The sequence below is a fragment of the Schistocerca cancellata genome, chromosome 4, assembly GCF_023864275.1.
Source record: "Schistocerca cancellata isolate TAMUIC-IGC-003103 chromosome 4, iqSchCanc2.1, whole genome shotgun sequence".
NCBI classification, from domain to species: Eukaryota; Metazoa; Arthropoda; class Insecta; order Orthoptera; family Acrididae; genus Schistocerca; species Schistocerca cancellata.
In genome coordinates, this window is record NC_064629.1 from 665,533,513 (window position 1) to 665,548,068 (window position 14,556).

At 33.3% G+C, this 14,556-nt stretch overlaps 1 protein-coding gene across 6 annotated transcripts in view; it reads right to left on the bottom strand.

Annotated features, from left to right (window-relative positions):
- Positions 1-423: 423 nt before the first annotated feature.
- The window catches only part of LOC126183515 (glutamate receptor ionotropic, kainate 2), a 270,896-nt gene continuing 256,763 nt past the window's right edge, over positions 424-14,556 (bottom strand). For 3 of the 6 annotated variants that reach the window (XM_049925566.1, XM_049925565.1, XM_049925564.1), the window contains one exon: positions 424-882. In XM_049925566.1, the coding sequence (XP_049781523.1) occupies positions 706-882 (177 nt within the window). In that variant the 3' untranslated portion in view covers positions 424-705. Of the gene's footprint in view, positions 883-7,484; positions 7,575-14,556 lie in introns of those variants that run through there. The other 3 variants (XM_049925567.1, XM_049925570.1, XM_049925568.1) reach the window with 3 other exon arrangements.

Genomic DNA, 14,556 nt, shown 5'->3' on the forward strand with positions numbered 1-14,556 from the left:
GTTTTTTTTTTTTTTATATAATAGAAATTTAACACTGGTGGTCATACACATACATCTTATACTACCCAGTAACATAATACATTATATTCCCCTTGTACTGCACAATAACAAAGCAGGATTTAAAAATTTGTAAACAAACTTCACTAATAACTGTCTTTAAGAATAACATCCATTCAGTAAATATCAAAGTGGGAAATCAAAGAAAAATATGTTTGAGTTACCAGAATAAGTTCTGAATATCAAAACTGTCTGATGTGGTTTGCAAACTACAGGAACAATAATTCAAACTCTTATCAGCACATGACTACAACACAAAAGTTTTCAAAAAGAGACACATACTAAAATTACTTAACAAAGATTAATATGTACACAAACTTGGTAAAACAAAGATGCATCAACAAAATCTCAGTTCCCTTCCCTCCCCCCCCCCCAAAAAAAAAAAGACAAAAACAATAATGTAACAGATAGAAATGAAGATAATACTGTCAGCAATATAATCTATTATACATAAAACTTCCATCTGTAATTTCACATCAGTAACTGCATGGATCATTAGTAGATTACCAACAATTAAAAATAAATGTTCCTTATTTTCACAAGAAGAAGTACATGACACAGAGTCCCTAAATGGTTCTGTCAAATAAACAAGGATTTTTATTCTCAGTTTTGATTACAACATATTGTGATAACTGTTCTCTCCAAGAATCAAGGTAGCAGTTCCTTGCCAATAAAATCATACTGTCCATAAGCCCCAAGAGGCATAAACTGAGTAGGATGTTCTTCCTCTGTCTGAACATGTCTCTTCCTGCGCACTGGTTTAGTAGAACCTCGGCAACGTAGAGCAAATTTTAGTTCTGCAGCCATCTCAGAGCAGATAGATGACTGCAACAACAGAAAATCAAATACATTGTAACAGTATTTTATTATAATGACTTCAAGATTTAAAAATCATAATAATAGTTTTAGCTAAACATAAAAAAATAAACGGGCGGAAGGGCAGCATAATTTCCATAACAGTTTATGTAAAAAGAACGTTTTCTAAAATTCATTATCTGTATACATCTAAGCCTTCATTAGAAATGTAAAATAAACATTTAAACATTGTGTTCAATGCTCACTGGTACAGGAATTGTGCTTTGTGAAGTACCAGTCCTCATTCACCTAATAGATTAAATAGTTAACAGTGACTATGTTAGCTCAATGAATGAACTAAATAACTGAGATAAGAAATTTAATTTAATTTCTTTATTAATGCAAAATATTTACAGATTAAGGGACATGCCATTTGTTTATTAATTCATAAACAAAATCTATTAATAAACCAAATTTATCAGAGAACAAAACTTCAATTGTCAAGCTACAATTCAGTGGCATCAACATCTACCTTAACTTAGTTAAGTTTCTCGAAAAAGATTAATTGTACATTACAGATTATTGTTTACTGTGATCTACTGAATGCTTTCTTATTTGTTTTTTCTCAGAGTATAGTTTTCATTTATTATTAATACAATAAATTCATGAGGTATTGTGAACAAATTTTTGTAAATACTACAACTTTTTATGAGAAAGGTACCGCCACATACTGCCACAAGAAACTTAAAGTTATTAAGCTTTGTGAGGGAAAAAACTAACATATGTCATTTATTTTCTGTTTATGATGTTGAAAATGAGGAACCTAGAATGTGATATCGAAACTTGTAGAGATGGTACATCATACTATGAAAAATGAAGAGATGAGAAAATAAAATCACACGAACAGAAATATAAGGATTCAACTTTCAACCCAACTCAGCCTTTTTCTAAACTGAGAAAGTTAGTTTTGATTAGTATTAACATGCAGTTGTGGAGGGACATGCATAAAAATCCTTTTAATCATTCTTTCAACTAATGAGAAAGAGTATGTTCCTCAGTAGGGTTTCTATTAACTGTGTACAACATTGTGTTTTGTGTTGTCCTTAAAGGTGCAATTATATCTTCAATTTGCATTATTTTATCTGTTCTAACCTAATTTTGTACACACACAAAAAGCACAGAGGCAAATGATTTAGTGCCATATGTGATGAGTACAAAATGTTCACTTTCTGCTAATCATCAGACTACAGAAATATTTTATATTTACTGCTGAATTAAGTAAGACTTTACAGATAATTATATTGTAAGATGTCTGATGGCAGTTAAAATTATGAAAGTTTTAACCTCAGAGGATGACAACATATGACTTGGAAACAATTTGTGTCAGATTCAAGAACAATGCTTACTTTGTTTCACATACACATTACATAGATTAAGTTATTACTGTATTTAAAAAGTTTGCTTCAACAAACACAGTTAATATAAGAAAAATGAACTGTATTGCAGCCACTTATGAAACATCAGTAGGTATAGTGCTAAATTAGTTGAAGGACAAGTCTTTGCTATTCCCCTCACTAATACAAATTTGAAAAAATTGAAAATTGTAACTAAACACAGGTAGGATAATATTGGATATAGAAAGAACCACATGACTGTTCAGAGGTATATATGAATTAAGGTTTCTGACTGGTAAATGAAAATCTGAGACCTAAAATCAGGACACTTGAAAAGGTATGAAAATAGTTCTTACAGCTGGCATTAAGAATGTGTGACTTTTGGACAAATTAGGTAAATTATTTAAAAGACTGACTGTATTACACATACATTCACCAAATAAAAATCTGCAATAATTTAATCAAAATCTTATGTTTTCTCTAATTGCATTTTATTTGTGTAGCTTTCAAAGATACAGTGGAAATGGACAATGTCCTTTATATACAGACACTCATCTATACAAGTCTGTTCAAAACAGAAGACATATATCACAAGCAGAAACAAGAACTTTTACACTTTCTGTCATTACAGATTAAATTAATTATCTTTATACAACATTCTACCTGCTAAAATTACTTCTTGTTGAAAAATTAATCCTTTATTTTGTTGCCAGCAGTATTTGTAGCTAAGAGTTAAGTCTGATATAAAGCTTTCTGCATTGCTTTGGCACCTATATTTTAGCCAACCAATAACTTTTGTTTTCCTTTACATATTCTTTGAAGTGCCAGAATGCATATATACCTCCTATTCTTACCTTGACGTCTTATTCCATTACTCAAAGTATATGCTGATTCTCACATGTGATGTGAGTGGATTTAACATGGGAATGAGTAAGTCAGTTACACAAAAGACATAAGATACATCTGGAAGAGTAAATGTAAATAATACTTGTCAAGGACACTCTTCAATGTGTTTCTATTATTTATGTATGTATTCATAAACAGAGCTCTAGGTAATAAGAGAAAACTAATAATATCACTTTTTATAGGCCATTTCTAGTCACTGCATAAATTACTATACCCTTATGGTTTTTACTTCAGTATCATTGTATTTAACCTTATGAGGATAAAGTGCATAAATGTTTAATTTTCTGACCATAAACTCTTTGGTTTTCTTAAATTATTGCTCATAGTCGCAGAAAAGAACAATTAAGAATGAAACAGATTAAGAAAAACTTCATGGTATTGCCAGAGAACTTAAGATGGTTTATAGGGAGGTTAGTGAAAAAAAGACAAATGAGCACAGAACTGACACATAAAGTTCTCAGAACAAAGAAATGAGCAAATAAGTGATTCAGAAATGATGGAAAGCAACATACAAATTAAATAAGCATAGTAAAAGAAACATTTAACAGTTACTCTAAAAGCAACAACAAACAGAACACATAATGCACACACTATTATAATGAAGAAGAAATGTCAACGAACTGTGTTATTCTTTATTAATATCCTTTACTTTGTCCTATAATTGTCACAGAAAACTGAAAATATTAAACCAAATGTTTACTTTATTGTAAACTGCAGTATAGTCCTCCAAATATTAGTAGATGGGCTCTGAGGCTTATTGCACAGACAGAAATATCTTACCAGAATATTTTTCATCTGCATGTTGGCTAATGTGCATTTTAACTATTTTGAGTATGCTAGCAATGCACCAGCTAAGATTCAGTTAGAAAATGTAAGGTCTGTCAAGTCATTCTGTCAATGCACCTTAGGAATTTGATACAGCATACTTACAAAACATAAGAGTAAATGTGTCATCCTGTTATTTTAAACTATACTTATGTAGGAACCTTACTTATTTAGCTTCTTGCAAAGGGGTGTGAAGCTAATACTTAAACAGGATACCATAACACAATAAATTAAAGTATATTTCCTTCTCAAGTTGCGTGTTACAGAAATCATTTTCTTTATTCATCATGATTAACATATGTATTTAATCTAAACATTACTGCACAATTAAAACTGTAAAGAACCAATCAGATATCAAGATCTGATTGTCGGCTCCTCAGCTGCTAAAGGATGCTTTACCAACTGAAGTATGCCTCCCACTCTACAGATTTTATTTTGGTTTCGTATCATCTCACACTATACAGGCACACAATATAGAACCACCACGTACACTTTGTCCACTAACAGCATAAGAAAATGACTGAAATTTAATCTCCAATTGCCAGTTAAATTTTTTTCTCAGTACTGTAAAAATGGTTTAACGAACGTATCATTGTCTTTGCCATCACTTTATCAGAAAAGTACATCTCACCTGTTGTTTGACATCTTTCCATATCTTTATGTGTGATTTGCAGTTCTTGCAGGTCAAACAAAACAATTAGGTGAACTCTACTTTGGTGAAAATTAATGAAGTAGTACTAAAAAGTAAAGAAGTATTTTTCTACAATGTTAAGTTCTTGCAAACTATCCTTCTTTCAACTACAAACTAGATTTTTTTAACTACACACAAAATGCATTTTGCTTCCATAGAATAACTGAGGTTCAACAATGCCATAATAATATTAAGCTCAAATCTAACAGTAATGGCAATAAAAATAAAAATTCATGAGATATTTAAAGACAGTCAAAACAAGCCTCAGTCCTATGGAATATTCTCTGTGCACTACCACCAGCATAACGTCTCTCTGTAGACAGCTGGTTCCAGTCTCACACTATGTGCTTTGTCCATTACATGAGAAAAATACTGTTACACAGAAGAAATTTCATGAATACTATTGGAGCTTGAGCAGAAACATTTTCCATCCTACAGCCAATAGAGGAACTGCAACATGCGTATGTTCTTAAAGCAGAACATGACTTTGTTCAGTAGACATAATATGCTGCATCAGTGAAATGCTTCTTACAGCCAACTGAACAACTTTCATGACAAAAAGACTGACAGTTTTTATACTAAGATGCTATAGAAATATGGTTGTAGTAGGGTAGCAACTAAAATATGACTACTTGCATGATAACTGAAATTATAATTGCTGTTACTGTTGTTGCTATTTTGGGGCTGATGACAATGAAGTTGATGATTACAAAAGATGAGTTCTAAAAAGAAGGTCAATAAATCATTTAAACATATTTTTAAGAAAAAAATTTTCACATAACTACCACCACTCTTCTGTGACAAGAGGGAGGTCTTTGGGGGGGGGGGGGGGGGAGATGGAGGGGGAGAGAGGGGGGAGAGAGAGAGAGAGAGAGAGAGAGAGAGAGAGAGAGAGAGAGAGAAAATAAATAATCTTTCACTGAAAATTGTCTTCACTCATGTGCAGATTTTAGACTCGATATTCAGTAGGCAGAAATGAATGAGTGGACAACATAGAGCACAAAACACAAAATACCAACAAAGCAGTTTCATAGTTAATAATATTTGCTCGTATAAGCTTGATCATGATATATAAATGCAAATTCATCTGTATCTGAAATTCTGCTATCAAGCTAAACATTCACTCATTGATGATTAACTATAGCCTTTTCAGTGAAATACATGGGAAATCATCACAATTAAAGACAAAGTCCCATGGAGCACCTTATGATAAAAACAGTATGCCTACTGTAGAAGTGAAGCATCTCTGTGTCAGTGATTTAATGCCTACATTATAGACATATTTCATTATCTCTACACCTATACATTACTTACAATTTCACAAATACAGCAAACAAAAAATTGTAAATATTTCCTGTGAAATGTAAAATGAAATTATTTACTCCTTTCAAATTTAAAAATGACTCATGAAATTTCAACTGTGCCATGCCTCGTTATGAATGTACGTGAAAGGTACTAAAGGATGAGGTAGCAGGGGTAGATTCCAACAAAGAGGGAGGTTCGAATATTACATTGTACACACAAGCTTACTTACAATCGATAAAAATATTTATTCTGCTTTTACTGTATTAAAATTTCATTGCAAAACAGAAACAAAGCTACTTGAAGTTGACAGGTATGTGGTACCTACCTTACTGTAATGGTTATTCCTTTGTACAACACACACAGGAAGATATTTCAAAGTTTGATTACAAAAACATGTTTTGCTTGAAAGTAGTGAGCAGCTAAGTATCCTTTTTTACAATAGAAAATGCAAACATGAAGAATGATAAATAATGCAGGTCATTACAACCAGTAACAGAAACCAGAATTGGGCAATAACACCATGCAAAAGCACTCGCTAAATTGGGAGCTGTCAGAATCTTGGATTCTGTTTTTAAGAATACTTAAGAAATGAACATTCTGCTCATGATATAAGATTTAATATCTTTGGCTTCAGTGTTGTATTTGGAATTACACATACTGTTTGGTACTGAAACACCTGTGATTCTTCTTAAATCTATCTTCATTCATCAGAGCTAAATTTAATTTCTTTTTTTCTTGCATTAATTCTCCAACAGAATTACTATTTGCATACTAATTTGACCCCAACAGTTGTATTTACAATTTTAATAAAACTGTATAAGATCATCTGTCTACGAGCAGTTTTTATTTGCCATTACAACTTGAATGCAGTTGTACTAATTTAGAGGAAATACTATCTCTTCCTATTATGTATATGTGTTGGATACTGGATAGTGATGTCCCTGAAGAAACTTATATAAAGGTTTGCAATGTTTTCAGGTGTGAATTTCATGCACATAATGTGTACCTGTAGTTTAGCCATAAGTATGTATCCTTTTAATCAAAACTTTTTCCATTCTACCTGATAAGTAAATCTGGTAACCAAAATATTATTAATGACTTTACAGAGATAGCAGGTCATGCTACAACTGAGACAGAGTTTAAGGAAATCTTCTTGTGTTCTTGGATATGTAAAATAAGCTGATATCAGTTCAACATAACATTTATAAACTTCTGAACATTTCACTTTCAAATGAAATACTCACTGGTTTTATTTACAATTATGTGCACTGCTTTACTGAAAAACAAACTTTATTTTTTACACTGAGGTATAATTCACCTATTAGATTCACTAGTGACAATTTCATAAAATGTTCAGCTTAACAGTAATCTAATGGGTCTAATGTAATAGGATGATGGGTAACAGGTTATCAGGAGAAAATAAAAATAGACAAGAACTGTAGAAGATTTCCTTAACTTCATTTGTTGAGAAAGCCTTTGATTAGAGAGAATATTTGTTTGGAAGGAAGTACCTGTGGGCTTCATTTAAGATCTTCTACAGAGTATTACTGAGTTGTATAAATCCGTGAGGTATATTTTGGACTAGGCTTCTTCTGTTGGATCTGTAAGCAGTAGTTCAATCATTTAAGACCAGGTGAACTTAACAGTCATTTAACGGGTTTAATTTAGTGGAAAGGTGGCTAGAACAATACTGGGTATAAGCAAAATCAAATAGAAATTAAGTTACAACAAAATAATGATGGTAAGTATGACTTATTTTTATTCCTGTCATAACATCACCAAGGTATGGAGTTACTGTACCAACCATAATGAATCTTTTACTAGCTAATTCATCAATTCCTGTGTGTGTCATACGTAAGGAATGATTCTTCTAGTTAACTGCATGCACATAATACAGAACTACATTATCATGTGCGTCTTACAACTTATTTATAGTCAGACAGATTATATGTCAACAAAAGTTTCTTGCTTTTTTTTCTTTACTTTTACATGCTGTACAGTGTCAAACTTATATAACTGAGCAGTTTTATTTGTTAATAGATATTTATCAAGTAAGTAACAAGATGCTAAAAAAGATGTCTAATTTTTTAAATAGGTAAATAAAATAATTTTAAAAAATCTTAAAGGGTAAAGCAGAATAGAAGTCACTAATGTGTTTTTCATATAAGTGCGATTTTTTAAATATATTCAAAGTTAATTTATGAGTATTGCTAAATGTTGATCCAGTCACACATTTTACGTAATGATCAAAGCATCTTTCTGGTAAATAAATTAGAGACTATCTGGTATCTATACTTTTGTTTAACTGCAACCAAATAGTGTGAGTAATTAGATAGACATTGAATATATATGTCAAATTCATATATTTAATTATTTTTGGATAATATTTCTTTGGCTGATCTGGAATTTCTTAATTGTAAATCATAATTTTGTCCCACGTGTCACCTGGAACTTGTTAAGTATGCTCAGATGTCTCATTTTGTGAAAATGATTTGTTGAGGCAGCATTGTTTGTTCTGTTACTAACACAGTACTGTGTTTACTGTTATATTGATGTTTATAAGATCAACTTATTGCTATCATGGCCTTGCAAATTAATAGAACAATATGAATTTCTCTCATCTTATAATAGTAAAGTTAGTAGGCTGAAAACTTTTCAGCTCTTATGTTGTCAGAAACCCCATGCCAACTAATGAAATCTGTGACTAGAAATGTTACAAATGTTTCCAGTCAGCAAAAATTTTGTATGCTACTTTTAAACAAGGTAGAATAAAAATTATAGCCAAAATTTTAATGGCTTGAATGAGCAACTACTATTTCAAAGATGCTGCATAAAATTTGTGGAATATGGAATGTTAATTATTAGCTTATACTGTAGCACTGGCTGTTCAGTTGCATGTGCATTTCCAGACAAATTTGAAACTTTGTTGACAAATCTGAAACATCATTGAGTAGGCTTCAGACAGAATAGTTGTATAAAAAGACTATTTGTGCTCACTCCAACATAAGTATAACAGATGATGCCAGACTTGCCATTTCTTTGAAGGAATTGGTATCTACAAGCAGCCTAGCATTAAATTTTAGCAAACACAGTAGAGTAACAGAATATGCTACAAAAAGTATAGACAATGTTGTAAGCTGTATCAGTTATGTGGACACAGAAAAGTTCATTTTAGACTTGGGGATATCTGACCAGCCATTTTGTCTCATGGCCAAATTTAAATAAAACCTATACTGTGAAAAGAGCCAGGAACATTGTCAACAAAATATGAATACATTTATTCCAAAATGAATGAATCATCTTGGTCATTCAGCAAGCAGTGTTTGGTCCAACTACAGCACTTTTGTATGAGAATTAATGAGTATATTCAACAAATGTTTCTCCTCCAAATACAGTAGAACAAACTCTCGGACAGCTAAAGGCATCAAGAATTATAAACATGGAATTGTACATGGAAACAAAGAACAACTATTATGTGAAGTTTCTCATATATGTAAGCAAATACAAAACAGTATTTGGCAGAGTTGTTAACAACAGAATGCAGCACACTTCCAAAGAATATAAATTTACTCATGTATCCTGTCATGGAGTGGTTAGCATTAAAATGCCTAAAAAATCTGAAATGTATGGACTGCAATTAAATTCCAACAAAAGCAATCAAATCAGGATTTGCACACCAACTTTGCAACATAAGAAATCACTCATTTGATGAGTGTTACTTCTCAACTAGCTGAAATATGTGAAAGTTTGACCTATTCAAAAAGGGGCTGACTGGATGTGACAGTAAATTTCCTCCCAGTATCAAGACTACCAATTTTTTCTGAGGTATCTTAGAGGACATCACATAACCAGTTAGGAAAGTATGGGGTGTCCATAATCAAAGTACCAGTTTCAAAATGCCATAGAAAGAGAACCACTGCTCAGAATGACGTCAAATTTGAACACCATATTATTGACAAAGGGGAAAATGTCATAGAAGAAAAAGAAAAATTTTACCAATAGACAGTGCTTTAAGCACCAGAATATGTATATCGACAGATGTATGGCACACAGCTGATCTCAGTTTGTGTCTGAGATGCCCATCATGACTGCCTCCATGAAGGATCATGTGCTGCTGATAAAACTCTTTTAAAAGAATGGAGACCGTGTGTCAGTAGCCCTGTAGAAGTTCCCCACACTCAAGGCTACAAAAAAAGGCATTGTCCAATGTCTGCTAAGGGTCTGCAGAAAGAGATTACAAAATTTGAAAAGCTGGTCCTTTTGTACTGCAATTTGGTGAAGGGAGGAAAGTAGCTGATCTAATGTCTGTCAAAGATGTGGCCACAGCACTGCAGAGGGGGTCAAGTGGTGGTGTGCAAACATGGAGTGCACAGGGAATTGCACATTGAATAGGATGGATGGTGTATAGGGTACCCCGAACCACAACTGTCATTTTTAGCTGATTCCATTTACACTAAGACACTTACAGCACCATCTATTGCTGAAATTTCCATTTTTTGTTTTTGTTACATGACATTGCCTCCTCTGCGAGTAACATGCTGTTCAAATTTGATGTCATTCTGAACAGTGGTTCCCTTTCTACGGCATTTTCAAACTGGAACTTTGATTGTGGACACCCTGTATTATAAAATGTAAATCGGGGAAAATACAATAATTAATGAGCAGTGTAGGAGTCTTCACAAACAATTTTAAGTAGTGGTCAGTGTTACTGATAACTGAGAAGTTTGTCTATGGACAGACTTTTGATAGTACTAACCACATGTTCTAAAAATGTATCAGGAAAAAGTTTCTGGAGATGATAAGCAATAAGTAGGGACAGGAAAATTTTGTGAAAACGACAACACGAAATATAGTGCAAAACTAAGGGCTTCTAGCAAAATAACATGAAATCAGCTTCCTTACAAGATTTTAAGTAAATTTGTAATTTTGCTGAATATAAATTTTATAACTCTGAAGATGTCAGTTTACTAATATTTCTAACTGATAGTTATTGTATGTTAAAAATGCAGTTTGACTTCCAATCTTTCTCAAGACTGAAGTTTGTGTATAATGTTAAAGTGACAGTTCAACTACCGAGTAATGAACTTTGATGTGATGACGAAAACAACACCGAATAAATAAATAAAAATCCCACCAAATTTGCCAAAAATTAACACCAAATTTGGCAAAAAAACAAGCGCTAATTTGGTAAAAACAACACTGAATCCGGCAAAACTACAGAAAATTTGGAGGGGGGGAACAAATTTGGCAAAAACCACCAAAATTTGCAAAAACAGCAGCAAATGTTTTAAAGATATATTGAACTAAAAAGAGACCTTGAATTTGGCAAAAAATCAATGGTGAATTTGGCAAAAATTACATTGGATTCATCAAGAAACACACAGACTTTGGAAAAAAAATCTGGAAAGAAAAACATTGAACTTGGCAAAAAAGGCATTTTGTAAAAAGTAACACTGAATCTGCCCAAAAATAACATCAAATTTGACCCAAAAATAACATTTAAATTGGTTGTAAAAAAAAATGATTTTTTCCTGTCCCTACTAAGCATGGCAGGAAACATGCCAGAAACACAAGGGATAATCATCAAAAGATGAAGTATGTGATTTAAGAATTATTGTTGAAAATCTGAAATAGACAGTGCTATTCGGTGATTTTGTTATGAACCCTGCTATGTATCAACATATCTATGTGCTGATACTGGCACTGACCATAAATCACTTGGTGTAAGTATTAACTTCATGAGAAAAATCACACTATAACTAAATGAAAGTAAGAGCTACAAAAAACAACAAAATTGGTGACAGACTACATATGAAAACAGAAAAATGAACAGCTCTAAAATCAGTAACAAATGTTGCTGGATTCGCACAAGAAGTTATGATAAATACATATGTACACGAATGAACATACCATAAAAATTATGAATAATATTAAGCCACTGAACTTAAGATAAGATGGAACGAGTCATGATCTGAACTGGGTTTGGTTATTTTGATCTGGGTTTTGAATGACTCAGGAACTCTTACTATTTGCAGATATTTAATGCTCCTCTTTTTTTTCAGACAAAAAACTGTGAGTGTCAATTTCTAGACATTATTTTGTGTTCTTTTACATGCTGCATACACGACAGTTGAACAAGTCAACTGAACAAACAAAATCAAGAAGCCAAAACTATTTCTTTAAGTCAGTGTGCATAATTTTTCTGACCTCAGACATGGAAGTGTGCACTTTCAGATGTAGGTGTTTGACTTCACATTTCAACAGTTGGCAGAGAATGACAAGGAAATATTTTAACTTTCTTGTATTTTCACACAGATTCTTCAAAATTAAATGAGCCATGGCTGGTTGTGGAAAATTAATTACGTACATAATTGTTTGAAAAGTGTTAATACAATTTCAGGCTTTAAATTTTGAAGCAATGGAAGTTAATATCAATGAAAGAAATAATTGAACACCAGTAGTTCTTGTTTCATTAAAAGAGTATCTTTTTTATGTTCACCTTAATAATAAAAAGAGAGAAAATATAGATATTTGAGGTGATACAAGATTGAATACCAAGCAGCAACTGAGAAACAGAGAAAATTTATGATTCCTAAAGTGACACCTTCACTCCACCAAATTGCAAATGAAAATGGTCTTCTATGAAATTGAGTCTACAACTCAGAAAAAACAACAAAGAGAAAGTCCATCAACCAAGGATCATAGTGTGATCAGATGTAAGGTTAGTGATAATCCAGCTCATTCAGTGTTGTTTCTATGATGCTGTTGTATGTTGCATTCACTACCGTTGAGTCCCAGGACAGTGGGCCTATGTCATATGTCTGTCTGTCATGTTTGTGTGAAGTTTCCATACATGCTTTAAATTTCAACCCATTCAGATATACCAGTGAACTCATTTCTCCCACTGAATCTCACAGTACTAGATTTCCACCTTTCACTACTAACTGCAATGTAGTCTGGGCTTTACCAACTTGTTTATCGTGAAGTTTCATTGTGTGGCACAAAATTATGGACTGTGAACTGATACTTTGTTCCAAGCTTTGCAAGTTTATAATATAAGGAATTTAATTTTTTGGGTCAGTCATAATAATGTATAAGCAGCTTCAATACAGTTTCCACAAATCAGTGCTTGCGTGTTGGCCATCTATGAGTTCTGATTGCTGATAATTTGAATTATGGTAGAAATATGAAACAGTGGTTACTTTTCTCTCCCCACTTAGTAAAGACAAGAGTAAAAGACTCTTGTCACTTGGCAAGTTTCATTGTATATGCAGCCTAAGTAACTAGTGATCCGAAACTGTTATTTCAATTGTATGGTGAAAAGACTCGTTATCTATAAACAGTGGTTTTTCCTTGCTACATAAATGGAGTTAATAAGAGTAAATTGTGACAAGTAGTTTTAGTGAACTAGTAATGTTAATTATGTCCCTCAGCTACTGGTTCAAAAATCAAGCCAATTGCATCTGCTAATGCTTAAATTGGTGAAACAGAATTTTATCACACTACCTTCTCATATGGAAGTAGAATAATATATTTTTTAAGTCTGAGTTCACAGTGCCGAACAGGGTCCCTGCAGTTCATCAGTGCTAGAGCCCTGCCTACATATGACACATATGGCCAGGGTTTGGAAGCAGAAATGGCATACTGATGGAATAGAACATATTTAATTTTGGACAAACTGTACAGTACCCCTTTAGGAATCCAGAAAATTTAGAAAATATTCTGGTCCATCTTCAAACTGATATAACCTATTCCATCAGAAGCAGGGCCACATTCAAAATCAGCCACATCATATTACAGCATCATTCTAACAACTGCATAAAATTTTACATGGACATGACTAACATCCAACTATACTCTTATTATTTGTCACTATCGAACTGTGGCCAATGATAAGTTTGACCACCTACTGGTAGAAATGCTGGTCACAGCAACAAGGTCAACTTGAGCAGCTGCTTCACTATTCAGGCTATGTACTGGTCCAACCCCTTGTCCTCCTTTGCTCCCACCACCCCACCTCAGTCTTTTAGTTTACCTGACTTCAGTCAGCACTAGTCCCTATTCTGGATTTGCCTCAGTCTTTGTTCCCACCTCTATCTTTGCCCCCCTTGCACCCACCCCAACCCCTCCTCACCCAACCCAACTTCATATTTATTAGCTGTCTAGGCCTATGTACCCTCATTCATCAGTGGTCCTCTATCTTACCTGCCCCCCCCCCCCCCTCTCCAGTCAAAATTAAGTTCAACAGCACTAACTGGTATGCAACATGCAACTGACCCTGCTTCCATCTGGATGAGCACTCAGTTCTCAGATAATTCTCTTCCCTTGTTGTCTCTTACGTTTCAAGCTGCCACTGACCTTCCCTACCCCTACCCATTGGCACCACCATGTTTATCTCTCTCTCTCTCTCACACACACACACACACACACACACCACACACACACACACACACACACACACACACAGCACAGAGAGAGAGAGAGAGAGAGAGAGAGAGAGAGAGAGAGAGAGATTACCTTAAGTTTAGTTTTCTATTTATTACATTCATCCTTATTTTTAAAATGGGCAACAAGTCATAATAC